The sequence below is a fragment of the Microtus oregoni genome, unplaced genomic scaffold (genome assembly GCF_018167655.1).
Source record: "Microtus oregoni isolate MIOR12 unplaced genomic scaffold, Mior012 000054F_ref0000373, whole genome shotgun sequence".
NCBI lineage: Eukaryota > Metazoa > Chordata > Mammalia > Rodentia > Cricetidae > Microtus > Microtus oregoni.
In genome coordinates, this window is record NW_024543830.1 from 13,797,277 (window position 1) to 13,816,605 (window position 19,329).

General features: G+C 35.3%; 1 protein-coding gene across 3 annotated transcripts in view; it reads right to left on the minus strand.

Annotated features, from left to right (window-relative positions):
* Window positions 1-126: 126 nt before the first annotated feature.
* LOC121437825 (choline/ethanolaminephosphotransferase 1) overlaps window positions 127-19,329 on the minus strand; it is a 40,879-nt gene continuing 21,676 nt past the window's right edge. For 2 of the 3 annotated variants that reach the window (XM_041637880.1, XM_041637882.1), the window contains exons 5-9: window positions 10,494-10,578; window positions 2,836-2,967; window positions 2,262-2,420; window positions 1,644-1,769; window positions 127-897 (exon numbers count right to left, since the gene is read on the minus strand). In XM_041637880.1, the coding sequence (XP_041493814.1) occupies window positions 778-897; window positions 1,644-1,769; window positions 2,262-2,420; window positions 2,836-2,967; window positions 10,494-10,578 (622 nt within the window). In that variant the 3' untranslated portion in view covers window positions 127-777. Of the gene's footprint in view, window positions 898-1,643; window positions 1,770-2,261; window positions 2,421-2,835; window positions 2,968-10,493; window positions 10,579-17,269; window positions 17,355-19,329 lie in introns of all 3 variants that reach the window. The other variant, XM_041637881.1, reaches the window with a different exon arrangement.

Consider the following 19,329-nt stretch of genomic DNA (forward strand, 5'->3'; position numbering starts at 1 on the left):
TGACAACACAGCCGACCATATTTCCTTAATTGTTAAGACAGAAATAAAATTTGTCTCAATTAAAAAAAATGACATTTAATATTTAGTTTACCTTTCTCCTGAATAAAAATGAGAAAACAGGCTGGCTCTGAGATCATATATTTATTTAAAAAAATAAAATGGATTGACAAAGTTACCACATTATATGCATGCTAGCCAAGATTTCCCAAGCCCGTGAGAAACACCATTTCTTGATCAATAATAAAATCACTTCCTCAACAATATACAGACAGGAACCCTTGCCATCCAAATTTAAGGTCTTTATGACTGCTCTCACCTCACAAGCTAGTAGGTTGTAAATGTCACAAGCCGAGTTCCTTACAAAAGAAAGTCTGAGAAGACAATAAACAAGATGTTACTAAAAGATGACGATTTGTTAAAATTATAAAGCAACCATCGTTTGGCCTGTAAAAATTTTACATTAGAATCACCACCACTGGGAATACGCTCCTCCGACTGATAGTCTGAAGTCAGGAAAATCACAGCACATGGCATTTTCCCTGCATGCTTTCTGGAGCCAAACCCTGTCTGACAACATGTTGACTTTACAGGATGGGACCTGACATTCCCATTCTTAACAGGACAGTTAGGGAGTGTTACCAGTGACAAAGAATGAAAGTTATATAACATTGATTATTATAAATTACATTTGTTCTTCTTATCCACCCCCATTCTCCTTAACATGTTCGGATTCTTTCCTGCAGAAAACATGAGCTTAACAGAACCCCAGTCACATCGTTAGTGATGATTAGTGTGAGCTGCAGAGGCTTTAATTCTGAAGACATGTATATGCAGGTGAGATGCAATCTGATTGCAAACACTGACACAGTAACGAATCAAATCAAAGAAAGAGAAGACCTAAAAAGAGAAGAGATATTTGATTAGACTCTCAACATGTGCACAGACCTCCCTAACTTCCTGAGAGGATAGAAGGGTGGCTTCTGACTCTCTTCTCCCCAAATTCATCTTCGAATTCATACAGTTGAGTAATAGTTGCCTCTTGGTGTCCTTTAGAACTAAGGATTAACAAATCTTTCCTTAGAGAGATGGTAAATATGTTAAACTTTGTATTATTTATTTTTTGAGACAGAAGCTCCCACAGCCTAGGCTAGCCTCAAACTAAGTATGTAGCTAAAAAAGATCTTCAGCTTCCAATCCTCTGGCTTCCAATTCCCAAGTGCTGGGCTCACAGGCAATGCCACCATGCCTGATTTTTTAAATATGGTGCTGGGGGGCAAATGCAAGGCTTCATGCATGCTAGGCAAGAACTTGACCCCTAAGCTATATACTCAACAAAATTATTTCACATTTTCTGAGTTGTACTCTCTCTCACAATTGCTCAACTCTGCCAGTATAGAATGAAAGCAGGCACAAACAATTTATAAACGAGTCGCTATGCCTGAATATAGTCTAAACTTCTGGTATACAAACAATCAGAAGTTTGGAATTGTTGAGTCTTCACATAGGCAGGAATAGTAAGCCTAACAAACATGCAGGCTAACATTGAAGTCATAAAGAACTCTTAACACATTACAAAGGACTGGCTCACTCAAACAAGAAAACAAGTAGCTTCAAGCCACAAAATAAGACCATATAATACCTACCAGGGCAATCCAAAGTACAATATATTCATCAATGAAGCTGTTAAAATACTGGTCCAGAAACAAAAGTGCTGGACCTATGAATGCTGTGTCGTGCAGATGCATCTCACTTTTCGTCATGTGTGCAACCTGGGAAAACAAAGTCAATGACATAGGCACTTTCATTTCGGAATTGTCAGCAACACAGGAAATCAGTATAGTGCTCAAAGACGAAGTTTCAAGAATGATATTCAAGAATGTTGAGCTTGTAAAACTACAAAAAGAAAATCCCAACAACATTAAAGTTGTATGAGAAAGGGAAAAGCAATGCCAACCATGCTGGAGGAAAACACTTGTACAAAAGGCAAAGGGGTCTCAATGTGTGTCCAGGATGACACTGAAGAATGCACACAAACCGGCTGACCAAATTAAAAACTGGACAAGATAGTGAAAGGATATAGAACTTTAAAGAACGTCAGGCAAACTCAAAATGTAGTCAGGAGAGTGAACACAGCTATTCTTTGATGTAAAGTGATTTTTACTGCAAACTCTTAAAACTACTCAGGAAGCCACAAAATGAAATACAGGCCCACAAAACCAAAATAACATGAACATTAAAACAGTAAAAACTGAGGTGCTTACCACAAGCTTATTAGTGATTTTAGCTGACACAAAACCAAATGTCAGTATATAAAGACATGGGTGCTTTTCAAAGAGCTGAACTGCTGACTTCTTGTAGATCATAACAGCTAAGGTGATCACCGATCCAATATGGAGAAAAGGAGAAAGGACACTTGTTCCCTGTACAGAGCGGAGTTACAAACATTTAATGCTGTCAGATGCTTCATGGACCTACCACAAACACTTTAACCCAACCTTCCCAGAACCTCCCGGTATCTGCCCGCTAACAACCACAATAAGTTGGACTCAGGACTAGTGAGAAGCCGCTGCATGAGGTGTGGTAAAGCTCAAACAGCACTGTGCTTGGTGGGTGTCACTTCTTTTTATACAGCATGTCATATTTTCCAAAACCATGGGTGCTGTGTCCAGATACATGAACGCTTATCAGGATACAGAAGTATGTATAAATATTTATTTCAAAGGCTTAAAAGTTCCAAGTTGACAAATGATTATATATCATTTAAATGAAAACCAAAGTAAAGTAATAGAACAAGTCTTAGTTTGCAACTCTCTGAAAATCTCAAAGTATACTCACTGCTATGGTTGATCCATTTTTGCCAACACCACCTGTGAAGATTACACGGAAGTAATTTGTACAGGAAAATATGGTCCCTGCCACAGTACAAAGTGCAGGAAAAATTTTCATTTGAATATTCAGCACTGGAATCTTTAATGGGTAGAGAGAAAGGGAAATTAAAAATATATACACATTCAAATAAGAAAATATTACAGTTATTCATATCCTTAAAAACTCTCCACTCCTTATAGCTAATACTAATGAAATGGAAATTTCCTTCTCCTTGAATTATAAACAATATAACAAGTCTCAAAAGATGAAAGTCACTTCGGACATGAAAATACAGTATATGAGATGGAAAGATAGCTCAGAGGTGAAGAGCACTGACTGTTTTTTCAGAGTTCCTGAGTTCAATTCCTAGCACCAGTATGGTGGCTCACAACCATCTATTATCACAACCATCTGACGCCCTCTTCTGGCGCACAGGCACACATGCAGATAGGGCACCCATTCATAAAATAAATCTTAAAGAGTTCAACAGGAATCATTTTAAAAAAGAAAATACAGTGTTTTTAATTTGCATCATAACTCATGAAAGTTCTGTGAATGCATTTAAGGTTTTCTAAATAAAAACGGGTGCCTTTCTATTTCTTTGTGTACTTTCTAAAATCTACCTCTAAATATGTAGTGCTTTCTAGTTGCTAAACAATATATAGCAAAAGTAATAAATATATTTGCAAATTAATTCTGAAATCAGCATAGTGCAGAGAAAAGTTCTATGTATAAGAATTCCAAAATGAGAACGGTTGGAATATAGCCAGCTAGTGAAAGCTGAGGGTAATTAAAGTGGCATTTACACTTTAAAAAAAGGTCAAAGACATCTAAAGTGGTGCAGCTCTATAACCACACCCCAATGTAATATACAAAGCTTACTTTTCAGTAAATAATGTATTGCTATATGACTGTACCCTAAAAATATGAATTACCTAAAGTAAGATGAGGGGTTGAGATGAGTGGATTGATAATATACATTTAATCTTGCAAGCATAATATCCATCATTTAAAATGAGAGACATACTAAATATTTGAGGTCCCCAAAGAGTTTCTTCTTTTTTATATCCATTCTTTTTTTCTTTTCTGGTTTCAAAATTTGCCCAAAGGTAAGATTAGTAAGGCTATATTGAAGTAATTATAGGAACAAGGGCATAAAAGCCCACAGCTTTTTATAGGTAATGAGTTCTTACAATAAAAACATTTAAAACAGGGCAATTTATACTATTCAAGACTTATGTGCTTATATTTTAAAATCAAATGGATATAAGACATTTCTCTTTGTAATATAAACTCGAATAAAATTGGCAAAACAAATCCAAAACTTCTGAATGTTCCATTTTTTCAAAACTCTCAAGAACTCACTTTGTTTACACAACTCTCCTATCTCTTGCAAAACTGCAGCTCTACAAAGAAAGTGGAAGCAACTACTTGAATCTCAGTCACACTAAGCAGGATTTAATCTCCTAAATGAAATATTTCCACTTAATGTTCAGAAATTTGTACAAGACCCCAAATGGTCTTCTTCCTTGCCTAATGTCCTACCCTACAGCCCAAGTTTACGATTTTTAAGAGAGGAGATAAGAAATTACAATGAGACTTGTAACTGTTGTGGTTTTTCAGATTTACTACCAAAATCTGATGCACCTGGCTGACACTCTGTTCCTTTCCAATTCCCAGTCTCCTGTCATTCCCCCTACAATCCCCTCTACAGAGACAATGGTGTTTATGGCAAAGGCAGAAATATGACACTTGCCTGATTAGAGTATTGCACCATTACAGGGACTACCCATATTATAACCAGGGTATCAGTACCCCGAATGAGACAACTGTATACCACAGTCACTCGTGCTACAACTAACCTGATCAAGCATCACTACTTGTATTTACAATTTGGGAAAACTGCTTTAATATCATGAAACCTTTGCCCTTTGGAAGAAAGAATAAACACAAATACTAAATTAATATAAAGCATGGATCACAAAGTAAGCCAGCAACTCTGAAGTATCCTAAACATCCCAGGGTGCTCATCAATTCTGTCATGTTAGCTATAACATCAAAACGTAAGTTTAAATGTAGGTTTAATTTGAATTGAATTTTAAAATTATGAATATTTATTGAGGTTAGGCAGTGGTCAGGTGGAAATCAAAGGATAACTTGTTGAAGTTGTTTTCCTTCTATCATATGGATCCCAATATCTGAACTAGGTCATCAGGCTTTAGTGGCAAGTGTCCCTACTGTCCGAGCCATCTCTCTCACTCCTGAATAAATTCTGTATTCTTTTTGGGGCCCTGACTACCATAGGTGATCAGTATGTATTTCTGAATGAAGATTCAGATTTTGTTCCTTTCCCTGTGTGTACCAAATTCCTGTTTTTTGAGACAATGCAGAACTATTTTCCTTCCACTTTATAATGTAAAAGGCAGTGCGCCAGGATAATGTGAGGCCAAGTACAAGGAATTCTCACAGGTGATCCCCTGCAAATTGGCACCAATGAACTACTTATAAAAAAAAAAACACTGCATTTTACCACTTTTACCCCACACTCAGAATCAAGGAAGGTGTGCAAATTTTGTTTTTTCGAATCCTTTTTCGTACTATAATCTCACTCATCATTATTGCTACTCAGTCTGTGTTTATGCTACAGAATTAGCTAAGGTGCTGTCTGAAAACAACTGTCTCAGGCTTGCCTTACAATTTCAGTAATCTTCCAAACTTGGGCAGATTAAGAATTCCATGAAGTTCTAATGTCTTTTCCATGGTCAGGGGGAAAGACCTGGCTTTGTGACAGGAAGTGTATACACCCAAGTAATACCAATGCATTACAATTGATTTTTAAAAGAGTAGAATGAGAAAAGTTTTAAATTCTCAGCACCTCTATCAGACACAATCTATAGGTTTTGGTTAGATTTTGAAGATACCTAGTAATTTAGTAGGTTTTGTGGAACTAAAAATAAAAATTTAAGATTATATATTTTATTGCAAAGAACATAGAAATATTTGTCTGTAAATCATAGTAAAGACTTCTATTTATTTTCTTTAACAACATGTACATGTGTATTTGTACATGTGAATTCAGTGCCTGTGAGGGGCAGAAGAGTCTGTCAGATCCACTAAAGTTGGAATTATAGGGGGGGGTTATCGGCCACCTGCTGTGGGTGCTGGGAACTGAATTTGGGTCCTCTACAAGACCAGCACATGTTTTTTTTTTCTTTTTTTTTATTTATTTATTATGTATACAATATTCTGTCTGTGTGTATGCCTGCAGGCCAGAAGAGGGCACAAGACCCCATTACACATGGTTGTGAGCCACCATGTGGTTGCTGGGAATTGAACTCAGGACCTTTGGAAGAGCAGGCAGTGCTCTTAACCTCTGAGCCGTCTCTCCAGCCCCCCAGCACATGGTTTTAATTAAGCTATTTCTCTAGACTTATGTAAATTATTTTAAGTAAATTCCATGAAAATACTAAAAATGTTAACATAATTATATCATCCAATAAGACTTTAAGGAAAATCACTGTATCCAAATTATTTAAGTATAAGGGCATTTTTTTTGAAGTGTTCCAGTTCAATGGTTGGGGATGCAGCTCACTGGTAAGTGCTTGTCTAGCAAACCTGAAGAACTTAATCCCCAGCACTGGAAAAAAGCCTTTTAGTTCAAGAAAGACAAACAGATGTTAATACATGATGTAGTCAGTCCTCCAAATAATCCCAAACAATTTCGCTGTAGTACTATTTATCTAGCTGCTGTTGAATTCTAAAAGATTTAAGACCTATTTAATCAAAGACAGCACTTAAAAGAATCAAATGTAGGTCAAGCACGGTGGCACATGCCTTTCATCCCAGCATTTGGGAAGCAGAGGCTGGAGGATTTCTGTGAGGTAGAGGCCAGCCTTGTAAGCAAAGTGAGCCTAGGCTCTGTTACACAGAGAAACATTGTCTAGGGAAAAACAAAACAAAACAAAAAGAGAATCAAATGTAAATAACCACAAGTGAACAGTGATTAATTTATTCACATATTCACATTCATACACCCACTGCTGCTAAGAGAGTCCCAAAGGCAATACATTTTAGGAAGAAACATACACAAAAATGTATTTCTTGTTTCTTGAAATGTATTAACTTTTGCAACTAAAAGTATTCCTTTCCTCTTGTAGAATATTAGTGAAAGATGCATTACATTTGTTTATGCTCCGGAACATTTGTTTAATGATGCAAATACGTGTTGCATTCTTTTATGCTGCATTTGTTTAACTCATGAAGCTGTGTTACTTTGCCTGTCTAAAACACCTGATTGGTCTAATAAAGAGCTGAATGGCCAATAACAAGGCAAAAGATAGGCTAGGCAAGACTGCCAGGCGAGAATAAATAGGAGAAATCTTGGGAGAGAAGGATTGAGGAGTGAGAAAAAAAGGGACCAGTCACCCAATCACACAGTCAGACACAGAATAAAAGATATACAGAAAGAGAGAAAGGTAAAAGCCAAACGTCCAGAGGCAAAAAGTAGATGGGAAAATTTAAGTTAAGAAAAGCTGGCTAGACACAAGCCAAACTAAGGCTGGACATTCATTATAAAGAATAAGTTTCCATGTGTGATTTATTTGGGAGCTGGGTGGCAGTCCCCCAAAAGAGTAAAGAGTAAAAAAACAGAACAAAAAACCCCACACCACCAACAACCAAACAACAAGAACAACAAAAGAAACCCAACACTTTCACATCAAAACAAAAACCCAGGAAATAGCAATAATATCTATTATAATTTTTAGTAAAGCTCATCTCTTTGGGAAAAAAAGGTGGCCAAGAATGAGTAATCCAAATGCAGTAGCTGTCAGTCACTCACCTCTGCAAAATAGAATCAAACTTATGAAGACATTTATAATATTTATGTTTGTTTCTTTTACTATAAATGTGATTGCTTAAGTCATGTTAAAAATTTTATAATTTAACAAGAATTTGGAAAATACCAGCGATTTTATAGCCTGAGGTTTTTTAAAATTCCCCATGTGAGCCCTAAATAAAAAATCTTTTCTCCATTTTGATATAAATGATGGGTTCACTAAATGTTGTTAGTTTCTGAGTCAAATACAATGCAACTATATATATATATATACATACACACACACACACACACACACACACACACACACACACACATTTAGTAGTAAACAAATTGAGGTGGACATTTCTGACCCAAATTCAGATTTTGGAGCATTTCTGATTTCAGATTAGGAACAAGTATATTCTGACAAATATTCCGACACCCAAAATGACCTGCAATTTGAAACACTTCTGATCCCAATCTTTTAGGATAAGGGATAGTAACCTGCATAGCAGTCTGAGATCAAACAGCACAAATAATTTCACTAAGTCTCCGACTGTTACAAGAAGGCAGGTCCTTCCTTTTAGTTTAGTGATGCAAACATCACAAAATATCACAAAACACAATAGGTCAAAGGCAGGACATCTGTTTTCTCAAGACATTCTAATCTCTAATCATAGTAATCACATTAATACTGAATTTGGACTGCTCGGCCTAGGAGTCGAATTTCAAAATATATTAAGTCAGTTTCACAAATAGTTTAGGAAATGTCTTGATAAAGTCATGCATGGGAGTAGCTGATCTAATTCCAGACTTTGGTAGATGGAGACAAGGGCTATAGAAATAGTAAGAACTTGCCTTAAATAAAACAGGTGGTAATATGAAAAGAATAAGGAAAAAGCCACCTTCGTCCACAATAAAAACATGACTATATTATCTTAGTTCCAAGTAAGGACAGAGTCAACATTTGACCTTTTGTTGCTGTTGTAAGGCTGTGCTACGCAGCCTAGGCTAAAAAGGTTCACTGTCTAGCTGAGGACGACTTTCAACTCCTGTTCTAACTGTCTCTACCTCCCAAGTGCTAGGATTAGTTAACCTTTTAAAAAGTTAGTTATATAACTTCCACAAATTCTATTGAGAAAGGTAAAAATATATCTGAATCAACTTACTACCAGGTACCCCTAAGAAATAAAACATGGGTATAGCACAAATACAAATATTTAAAGTATGTGTGATACAATGCCATATTTAAGAATAGGTTCTACAAACCAGATGTTTAAATTATTTTCAAAGTATCAAGTCATATCTCATTTTACAGATATTAAAATACTTTTTAAAAAACCTTAGGCATTTTATATATGTTTAAGATATTTAAGACAGTATTTTGGAGAGAATTTTTACATAAATCACAAAGTCTATAAAATTAATAATCTATAGTCTAAGTGAAAGTTGAGCAAAATTTAGGTTTTATGATGTAGTTTTAGGAAAACAAATCTATTCCTTCCTGTCAAGGCTAAACTTCTTTAAAAAGCCTGAACAAAACCAGTTCATCTATTAAAGGGCAAAGGTAATAAAATTATCTCTATACTTCAGTCACAAAAACAAAAGGTGTCCACAGTGACATCAACGGCACACAAATGGCATTGTGCACTCAAAGACTTGATTCAGAATTTTCCTGGCTGACTGCAAATTATTTTCATCCCTTTATCTCTTCTATCTTTTAAGTCCATCCCCTGAGCACAAGGAATTAGCTTTGCCAGGGAAGTACCTAATTTACCATTAGGAAGGGAATGAAGTAAGGGAAAGTCTGAGTCAGCCAATTTCTTGTATTTTGAAATTAGTCTGACTTTTAAGAATTAGAGTCCTTTGGCTTACTAATTTTTTTAATACAATCACATCAAATAACTATTGAAGGGACAGCAATACCAGCAGCTAACGGGTAACTAGGGAGCGCTAACTTCCCTGCCCAATCTGAACAATACTGGAACAAACTGTAAAGTAACAGGGCTCCCTTTTATGCCAAGGGGGGACTAAGGCACAAGGATAATTTCTTTAAAGGCTGCCTGATCCCACCTCCCAAAGTAAAACAAAGCAAAACAAAACAAAGCCCCAAACAGAACAGGAAACAATCACACACGGAGCACCACCTTTCACCGAAAGCTTCTTATCGGGCAGGCAGTGCAATGCACTTATTAACCTGTCTGTGCAATGCGTGCCAGAGCAAAGTAAACTGGATAGTTACCTAACAGACACAAATTAGAATATATTCTCTCAAGAGGATCATGGGGAGTGAGGATTGGGGTTTATAGTATATTTCAGGGCAGGAAGAAAAAGTCACAGTGTTGAAAATAATCCCATAGACTGATAAAATTCAGCAGTATTTATATTGTTTCTTTTTCTGTGCTGGTGTTAATTTACAGTCTCAAATCCTAAATTTGTTATTCAGCATCAAGCATATGACAGGAGACCTAGTAAAGTCACACACAGCAGAAACGGGGAAAGTAATTTAAATGTGTCACAGTTAACTTACTTGTCACGTTACCTGTTGTTCCCTTGAATGTAAAATGGGTTAACAATAAGGACTCAGATTTTCAGTGGCCTTCAAAGCATACTAATGTACACAGAACTCCAAAGAATACAATTTTCATGCTCTAGCAAGAAACTTGCTTTTGTCTGCTGTAACTTTCATGCTCAAAAACAAGTAAAAATACTTTAAACATTACCCTTTAACTTGATTATCCTATATTAGAAACACAAGCAGAAGATAACATGCATTACATAGGATACATGATGTGAACAAAATTACCATAGATTGCCAAAAAGGTGGTCCTCCAATCACTGCCAGCAAATGCATGATTATTATGAAGATTTGCACTTCTGTCACATCAATTCTGATTAGGTACAAAAAGCCAAAAAAGCAGAATTACTCAAAACACAATTCCAAGTTAATTTCTTGCAAGCAAAGCAGCATTCCTCTATCATGCACAATGGAAGAAAAATTTCAAATATGGAGCAAAGGGGGGAAAGGAGGTATCAAAAATTTGTTATGAATAAAATCACATAAAACCCAGAGCCTTTTAAATTCAATTTTACAAAGTTCAGAGCAATAAAAACCCCCTTCTCCAAAGCAAATTTTCTATAGCTTAGCCTTTCTCACCAAAATGAAAAAGTATATGTATTAAAATTTGAGTATCAAGCAGAGAATTACAATATGTGGTATGAAATCTTGAAGTAAGCTCTGCAGTAGCAACTGAAATGGTTAACTTTAACAGAGAGAAAATAAATCACCGAGACCTTGACAAAAATAAGTGTATTGACCCTTAGATATATTCATTTAGTTATATGCCTGCTATGCCACAGGTGTGAGAAGAAAATGAACCAATTCTTACATAGGTTCTCATTCTCACCAGGGTGACTACCCTCATACTATGGAGAGATAATTGAAAGCAGCTGAGCATGAGTTTTGAGATTACTGAAAATGACCTATGGTCGAGAAGAGACAAACAGTGCAAAGGGTGGTGAGGGGGGATGCAGAAGTCAGAGCCTGAAAGTCGGGGTGGGGTGGGGGGAAGAACATGGGCAAAAAGATTGAGGAGCAATGCCTGTGTGGGTTCCTTCCCTTCTGCAGCTTAGCACTTCACATACGCTTGAGATTGACATCCTTGGGTCATGGAAGCCAAACACTCTAACGAAAAGATTTTCTTCTACAGGAACACTGTTTTTTGTTTTGTTTTTCTTTGTTTTTTTTTTTTTTAACAGGGTTATTCATTACAGAATTAGTAACGACAGGAATTTTTTAAACCCCTTAATGAACTTGTGGTTAAATAAGTTCCACATAATGGAACAGTTAGCAGCATTTCTGAACTGGCACAGCAGCGACCTAAGTGTTGAAATGAGAAAGTATCAAATGTTAAGAGAAAAATAAGTTGCAGGATGTGTACAGGCTATATTTTTTGTAAAGAATAAGACAAATAATACTTCCCTTTTATTTTTACCAGCAATTGTGCAATACACTTCTGGACGCATACATTGGAAACAAAGAAAACTACCATCTATTTGGGGAAGACAATGTGGGGACTGCTAGGCAGCTGGGAAGTAAGGACAAGCTTTTTCACTCTATACTTTTTATGATGTTAGTTTTTCCAACAAGGTGGATAACTATTAAATATAAAAACCTAAGAAAAGCCAATTATCAACAGGAAGGAGGTTTAGTTTCTACAGAACAGATCCCCACTTCTACAATTGATTCTTAAGCAGGCAATCCACATGAGCTTAGGATATGTAAGCTCTAACACTCAGAAGTAATTGGCTTGAAACCAGTCTCTTCAAAATAAAAACTACTGATCTTTATTTGCTGCATTAATGTTTTAAATAAATGCATATTTAGCTGCAAGCAGTAATGTAATCATTTTAATATACACATTTACTGAAAAAAAAAACTGCACTGAAGTAGCTAAAAAGACTCTGTAGAGCTGACCTGAAGAGTGGTATTTACACTCAGTAGCAGACTCAGGAGACTAAGCAGGTAGGTGTGTCAAAGATGATCGACTCTGTCTTGGGTGGAGGGTAGACATCTTACAACATTTTGCTGGAAATATGAAGTAGCCTTTTGGAAGGGGAAGGGCCAGAAGTATAGAATTACAAAATTAAAATGGAGAAACCTCACACAATTAATCTTTGAACTATGGATGAGTTTAAGAGAGAAAAGGAAACAAAAAAGATCTCTATAGGCTTAAGGTAAGGTTTCTAGGAAAAGTTTCGGAAGATTTTCTAAACTATTCAGATATTGACTCTGTATGTGGGAGACAGAGTCAAGGAAAACTTAACAGTTGGCAGGGAATTAAGTGTTCTTTTCCCTATTTGTTTATAGGATTTAGAACAAATGTCTAAACTCCCTTCATGAGAACTGCCTAACATTGCTCCGAGGTCAGAGAGGACTTCAGATTCTGTTAGATACGGAATCACAGGCCTTTTTCTGATGCGTGACTTGGCACATGGGTGCTGAGATCCAAACTCGTAACTATGACTGAGTAGCAAGTACTCTTAACTACTTAGCCACCTCTTCAGCTCAATTTATTTCACTGTTTTTAGAATGGAGACCAAGAGCTACTAATGTTCCCCAATTCAGTGACTATCTTCCAAAGGACAATAATCATCCCACGAGAAAAAAAAAAATCCCTGGGGGAGGGGAACTCTGTAGCATAAGAGCACCCAAAACAAAGATTTATATATATATATATATATATATATATATATATATATATATATATATATATTTCCTGTAACATTAGTTTTCTACAGTCTAAAGCTCTAGAGGGAGAAAATAATTTTCTTTACTCTTGGAAGGTGTTTTGAGATCTTTATTAATATCTTATTACAATTAATACTTTATTGGTATTGATTTAAAATAATTTACCTTTTCTACTTAATTTTAATACACTGTGAAAGGACAAAAATTTTCCCAGGGACTTTGAACAACATGAAATGTAATCTCTTGTCAGAGCATATATAAACTACTACAAGCCAGAGACAAATACTGTTCAGATGGTTATCACAAAAGGAGGATGGGGAGAGAGGAGCTATAGATTGTAGAGTCTAAGGTTTCCTAGTCTCTGAATAGGGTGACTGTGGGGTGGCAGTTCCAAGGTCAAAATAAGGGTCCAAGTACACACTAAGCCTGTGGATCAAAATAATTTTTTAAAATTCTGTCATTACTTTACATTTTATGTATGGGTGTTTTGCCTGCACACATTTTTGTGCACCATGTGCGCCAGATCCCCTGAAACTGGAGTTACAGACAGCTATGAGCTGCAATGTGGGTGCTGGGAATTGAACCAGGATCATACGGAAGAACAGCCAGTGCTCTGAACTGCCGAGCCAGCTCTCCAGCCTCAGTAAATCGTTTCCGCAAGCACTATTCGACAGGTATAGTTAGATACGGAGACACAAGGAAAATAAACGAGGCATGGTGGCACTGGCCTGTTATTCCAGTACTTGGTAAGGCTAAGCATGAGAACTACAGTTCAAGTCTGGGGTACAAAGTCAGACCCTGATATAAAGAAAAATACAATGTCCTTAAACAAATGTGAGTCATTTTAACCCCCTGAACAAGGGAACAATGAATTCTTTAGCTGACTGAAAAATCTCATGAGCCTTCCAACATTACAGGTTGGCAGCTTAGAACACTTCCTATCAGGGCAGTTATTGTATCAGAGATAGAAAATGGTCTTTAAAAATAAGAAAAGTGTGAAATAACCCCAAGCTATGTAAGTTTGCTAACTATGAGGCAATTTTCTGACTTCTCTTACTACAGAGCTGGGAATACATCCAGGGTCTAATACAGGGGAGGCAAGCTCTCCATCACTAATTACACCTTAGCCTCTGACTATTTGCTAAGTTTCATTTTTATCTCATCTTTCAGAAAGATAGTAAATGCATGGATGCACCTGGTTTGAGTTCTAATTCAGTTTGTACCCATGTATACAAAGGGATCCATGAGAGCTGACAACCATACTCATCATCTGTTGCCAGAACTTAATATGGTTTCCCAAGATGAGGAAATAATCTAGTCTTTTCTTTTACATGTGTCATAAGCACATAAAAATAACACTTGCAGCTAATTTGTAAGTTAACTATTTCTATTATAAATAGTAAATGTTTTGTAACTTGGGCTTACTATCAGCATGGTTAACGTAGCATATGAAGTAAAGATAAATTCAGAATAGAAAAGCAAAACAAACAAGCAAAATTCCCTAGTTTATATTCTGACTCCTGAACTTATGTTTAAAAATGAAAATAAAAACCAAGTATTTCCCTTAAAAATCATCAATTTGAAGGACTTGGGAATCATATTCAATGATTAGGATTATTATTAACTACAGATTTGTTTGTAAATGGATATGGATGTCAAATGTTATGGATGAGGTACGGTGTTAGAAGACTGTAATGAAGATCAGCCAAGATATTTTACTTCCTACCCTTCATAAGAAGCAAATGATGCATGACAAGCTTTGATTAATACTAACTAATGTTAACAATATAGCTCAACAATATCTCCAAGTATTTTTAATTCAAATACTACATACAGAGAAAAAACAAATCTGTTTATTTTTTAAATAAGTTGAATTATTATAAAATAGTATTACCTATTTTAGGTACAATCTACCTATTGTACATGAGTACAGATCCTCAGATTTTCTGAGAAAATTAAAAAGAGAAATCTCGCTGAGAACTTTAAATAAAGACAAATATAGCCAAAGTCCTCTGAAGCCGAGGAACTAGGGGGTAGATACAGATTTAAATCGCAACTTTTCAAACAGAAAAACTCAGCGTCTTTTTCGCCCATTTAGCATCAAGTCAGTATACAGTTAAAGAATTACTGTCTTGCTTTGCTTCTCTATCAGTCAGTTCTAGAAGGAATCTGGAAGTTGTTAAGGCTTTAAAATATAAAGATAAAGAAGATTCACTATATGCAGTATGTGTTTTTAATACTTCCTATCCTTACAGCTACACTAAGAGGTAGAAACAGTATTACCATTTTATATTTGAGGAAACTCCGAAGGGTTAAGTGACTTTTCCAAAGTTACAGGGAAAATAAGAACCTTGAACAAGTAAGGGGAGTATTGTTCTTAATGCAATCGCAAAATTCTTTATTAATTTTTAATCTATCAGTTGAGATAATCATTTGTCTTAAGTTTTCACTTTTTATTATCATTTCAGGGTGATGTTTCTGTATTATAATACAATTTTACCAAAAATTGCTAGACTGGAATAGACAATAGAGGAAATTTAAAGGCTAATAAATTCATTTAGAAACGAATTAGTAAAAACAACTTTTTCTAAAGCTTTTTTCCTCCAACTTTGAATAAAATTTCATAGATCTGATGATTTAATTTCAGTTAAAATCATTGATCATTGAAAGAATGATCATATAAGACAAAGCAATAAATACAAGGAACAAAAGAAAATCTCTGAACATTAGTACCCAATGAAACCAAAAACAGCATATCTGGAGACAACAGCATATTTTGAAAATAAAACTTTTTTGTCACATTCAAATGTATCAGTCTCCAAAAATATTTTAGCACAGCACAAAGGGCTCCATAAATTTAGGGTACTTTTTAAAAAATTCCTTTCGTTGATGCTGGGGATCAAAGTCATGGCTTTGAATATGCTAGGCAAACACTCAACCACCAAGTTACCTCCTGGACCAAAATATCTGTTATTTTGATTTTTATAAACAAACAATATGAAAGTAAATAACACTGCCTTCATTCTGACTGATACTTTCATTGATATTACAGGTAAAAATGTGGTTAGCCCCAATTATTAGTAACAAACACTGAGCTATCACAAACAACGTATCCAGACAATTACAGTGAGCAATGAGAGGCCTTGTGAGAGAGAAGAATGAAGAAGGGCAAAGTGAGGTCCAATGAATATGGCTATGGTACCTACTGGTGAATTTCTCAGTATTCTCCACACCCCAAAGTTCTTGTCTCCAGCACTATTATTCTGTCACTGAGATCTGAGTTTAGAATGCTGTAATGTGCCTCTCAGAGAGTTCTCTGCTAAGGTGGAAGAGAAGTAATGCAGGCTTGCATAGTCAGAATGATTTGTCACGTTTTCATACGGAAAATACTTCCCAACATTTCTTAAATGGTAAAATAAGACGAGAGTAAGCTACTCCTGCTTGTAAATAAACTTCCCTATTGTAGTTGAAAGATTACCTGACTAGGGAAACATTTCCTAAAAGTCATAGGGTCAAAAGTATACTTCTAACACGAGAAGGAAAACCCCATATATTAACAGTTAGCACTTCATCAGGGAAACATACATCTACTAGAGAAAAAAAGGGTGAAAAGGGAAGGCATTCAAAGGACGGCTATAGAAACAAGAGAGCGAAGGGTAGTCTCAAAAGCACAAAAAAGAGAAGAAAACATTAGAAAGAAACAGAAATGGGACTAGATGAGACTAGCTTCTAGCGTAAATTTGTGAAATTACTGTTTCTTTTGTTTTTGTTAACACTAAGATTATTACTAATCCAAGCAGAACTAGAAAGAATAGTTAAAGGACATGCATAAGAAGTTATGAAAATAAGCAGAATGTTTCCTATATGAATATGGAGTTTTTTCAACTTATTTGAAAAACAAAACTCTGCTTGTTTTTTGTTTTTAAATGTGCATATATAAACAATTAATATTTATATAAATATATTTCTTTCATATGCATGAAAGAAAAAGATAAAAATAATGGTGGAAAGGTGCTTTAAAAATATCACATGGATTGTAAACAATATTAAGTACTATAGGTAAATGGGAGACAGAATTGTCACCGGCATCAAACCAGAGATACCGCTTTTGAAAAGTTTTGTTTTATATATGTATATATATGTAAAGGGTAGATTTTTATTGCCCTATTATATTTTAAAATAATTCATTTTTCTAGTAACATTTATCTCTAAAATATCACCAGAAACATTTGAATTTTCATTTCTTCAAACATTCTGTGCATGACAAAGGTGCTGTCTTTATTGAATTCACGCCATTGTTCATTAGACTGCATGAATATTCTAGCAGTTACCGTGAAGTTCCAGAACCAAGGCCCCAGGGTTCCTGAGAGAAGCTGGAATAATATAATTATGATCTGGGACTCTGTAACATCGAATCTATGCATAAGAAAACAAACATTTCAAAATAACTTTACTCAGATATTTTTCTCATGATCCCTATTAAAACAGGTAGCAAAACTAGATTTCAAAGGAAGCATTACCTTTATAAAGACTTCAGACAAAATGACACAATTCATGTGCTATTAAGCTACTCTTGTGCATACATAAATATTTCTTATTCAAATCACATTAGTAGTTTAAGAAGTTGAAATATAACACACTAAAATGACTTGTAAGTAGACACTTAGAAATATTAGTACTAAAAATATAGTCAATTACTGAAGAGTGGCAAATGTTATTTGTTATGTAATTTCACTAAGTCACAAGTCCCTCCAATAATAAAAACCAGCAGACCTTCTTATAGACAACTACATTCCTGGCCCCCAATTATCTGCAAGTTTCATTTTTATTTCTGAGTTGAGCAAGACAGCTAACAAATGCATTTAATTTCAATCTAGTACATTATTTAAGGAGATACAAAGTGATTTAAATAAATTTTGTGATATGAGTTACTCTTCTTTCCACAGGATCACGTATTATCTCCAGTTTTGGGATCAAACCAAGGACCTTGTGCATGTTACTAAGCAACCTACCATGGAGCTACTAAGGCATCTTTGGTCCCTGGCCTTGTTTCACCTATTTTGGCTTACCTAGTGTTGCAATTCTAGACCTGTGACACCATGATAAACACTTAAAAAAAAAAGAAAAAGAAAAAGAAAATCAGGGTTCCTAGCCCAGCTGGCCTCTAAATCTCTACCTGTCAGCATCCTGATTCTTCAACAGAAAATGGGTTAGACATTAACATTAAGAAATTAAATATAGGACTACAGAGTGGCTCTGTGGTTAAAAGCACCGGCTGCTTTTGTAATAGGCTAAGATTCAGTTTCTAGTACCCACCAAGGCAGCTCACAATCCTCTATAATTAACTCCAGTTCCAGGGATCTGACACCCTCTTCTGGTTTCTGTAGACACTGCATGAAAGTGGTGTACAAACACACATATAGGCATTTGCACACACATACACACACACACACACACACAATCATAAAAATAAAGAAGTCTTTAAAAAGATTTACTTACTCTGTTCTTTAAATATTTTTAGTAATACTGGATACCAAACCTAGTCCATGCACACAGCTGGTAAGTGTACTACCATTTAGCCACATTACCAGTTTCAACAAGTCTTTTAAGTCTTCAATAAATTATTTTTAAGAAATTATTACCTGAACAAGAAAATAGAGTTTTCAGACTAAAAGTAGAATATATAGTTTAACATTTTTCATATAACTATGGAGGGGAAGGTGTAAGTTTATTTAATAGAAATAATTTCTATGGTATCATTTGTAGTTAAAATAAATATAAAATCTTAATAGTACAGGCTGAAAAATGAAATAAAAGTATTGTGGAAGCCAATATTCCACCAAATTGTAAGTACACTAGAAATAATGCTATAAAATTAATACATTTTCAGACTGTATATGTAACGAGATGTCAGAGATCACTTAACATTAAATTCATTTATGCATTCTAGAACAGCCGGGCTAGAGTAAGACCCTATTTCAAACAAACAAACATTCCCAAAGAGTTCAGCCTTTAGAGTTTGGGGGATTTTTTTAAGGCCAATGTTTTGCATAAATACAATTTCTATTAAAAGATTAAGGTAGCTCACATGATTTGTAAGCATATTTCATTAAAAATGATTTTTGTGGCATGGTAGCACACGCCTTTACTCCCAGTACTCAGGAAGTGAAACAGGTGAATCTCTGTATTTTGAGTCCAGCCTGGTTGTAGCCTATAGTTCCAGGCTAGCCAGTGCAGCCAGGGCCATATGGTTAGAGCCATAGAATTAAATGAATAAATTTAATTCTATACACACATCTGTAGGGTATTAATCTACAAACACCCAGATATAGGAAGTCTAAGACTTAAGACTACAAATAAGAACTTTCATATAATCTAAACTATCATCATT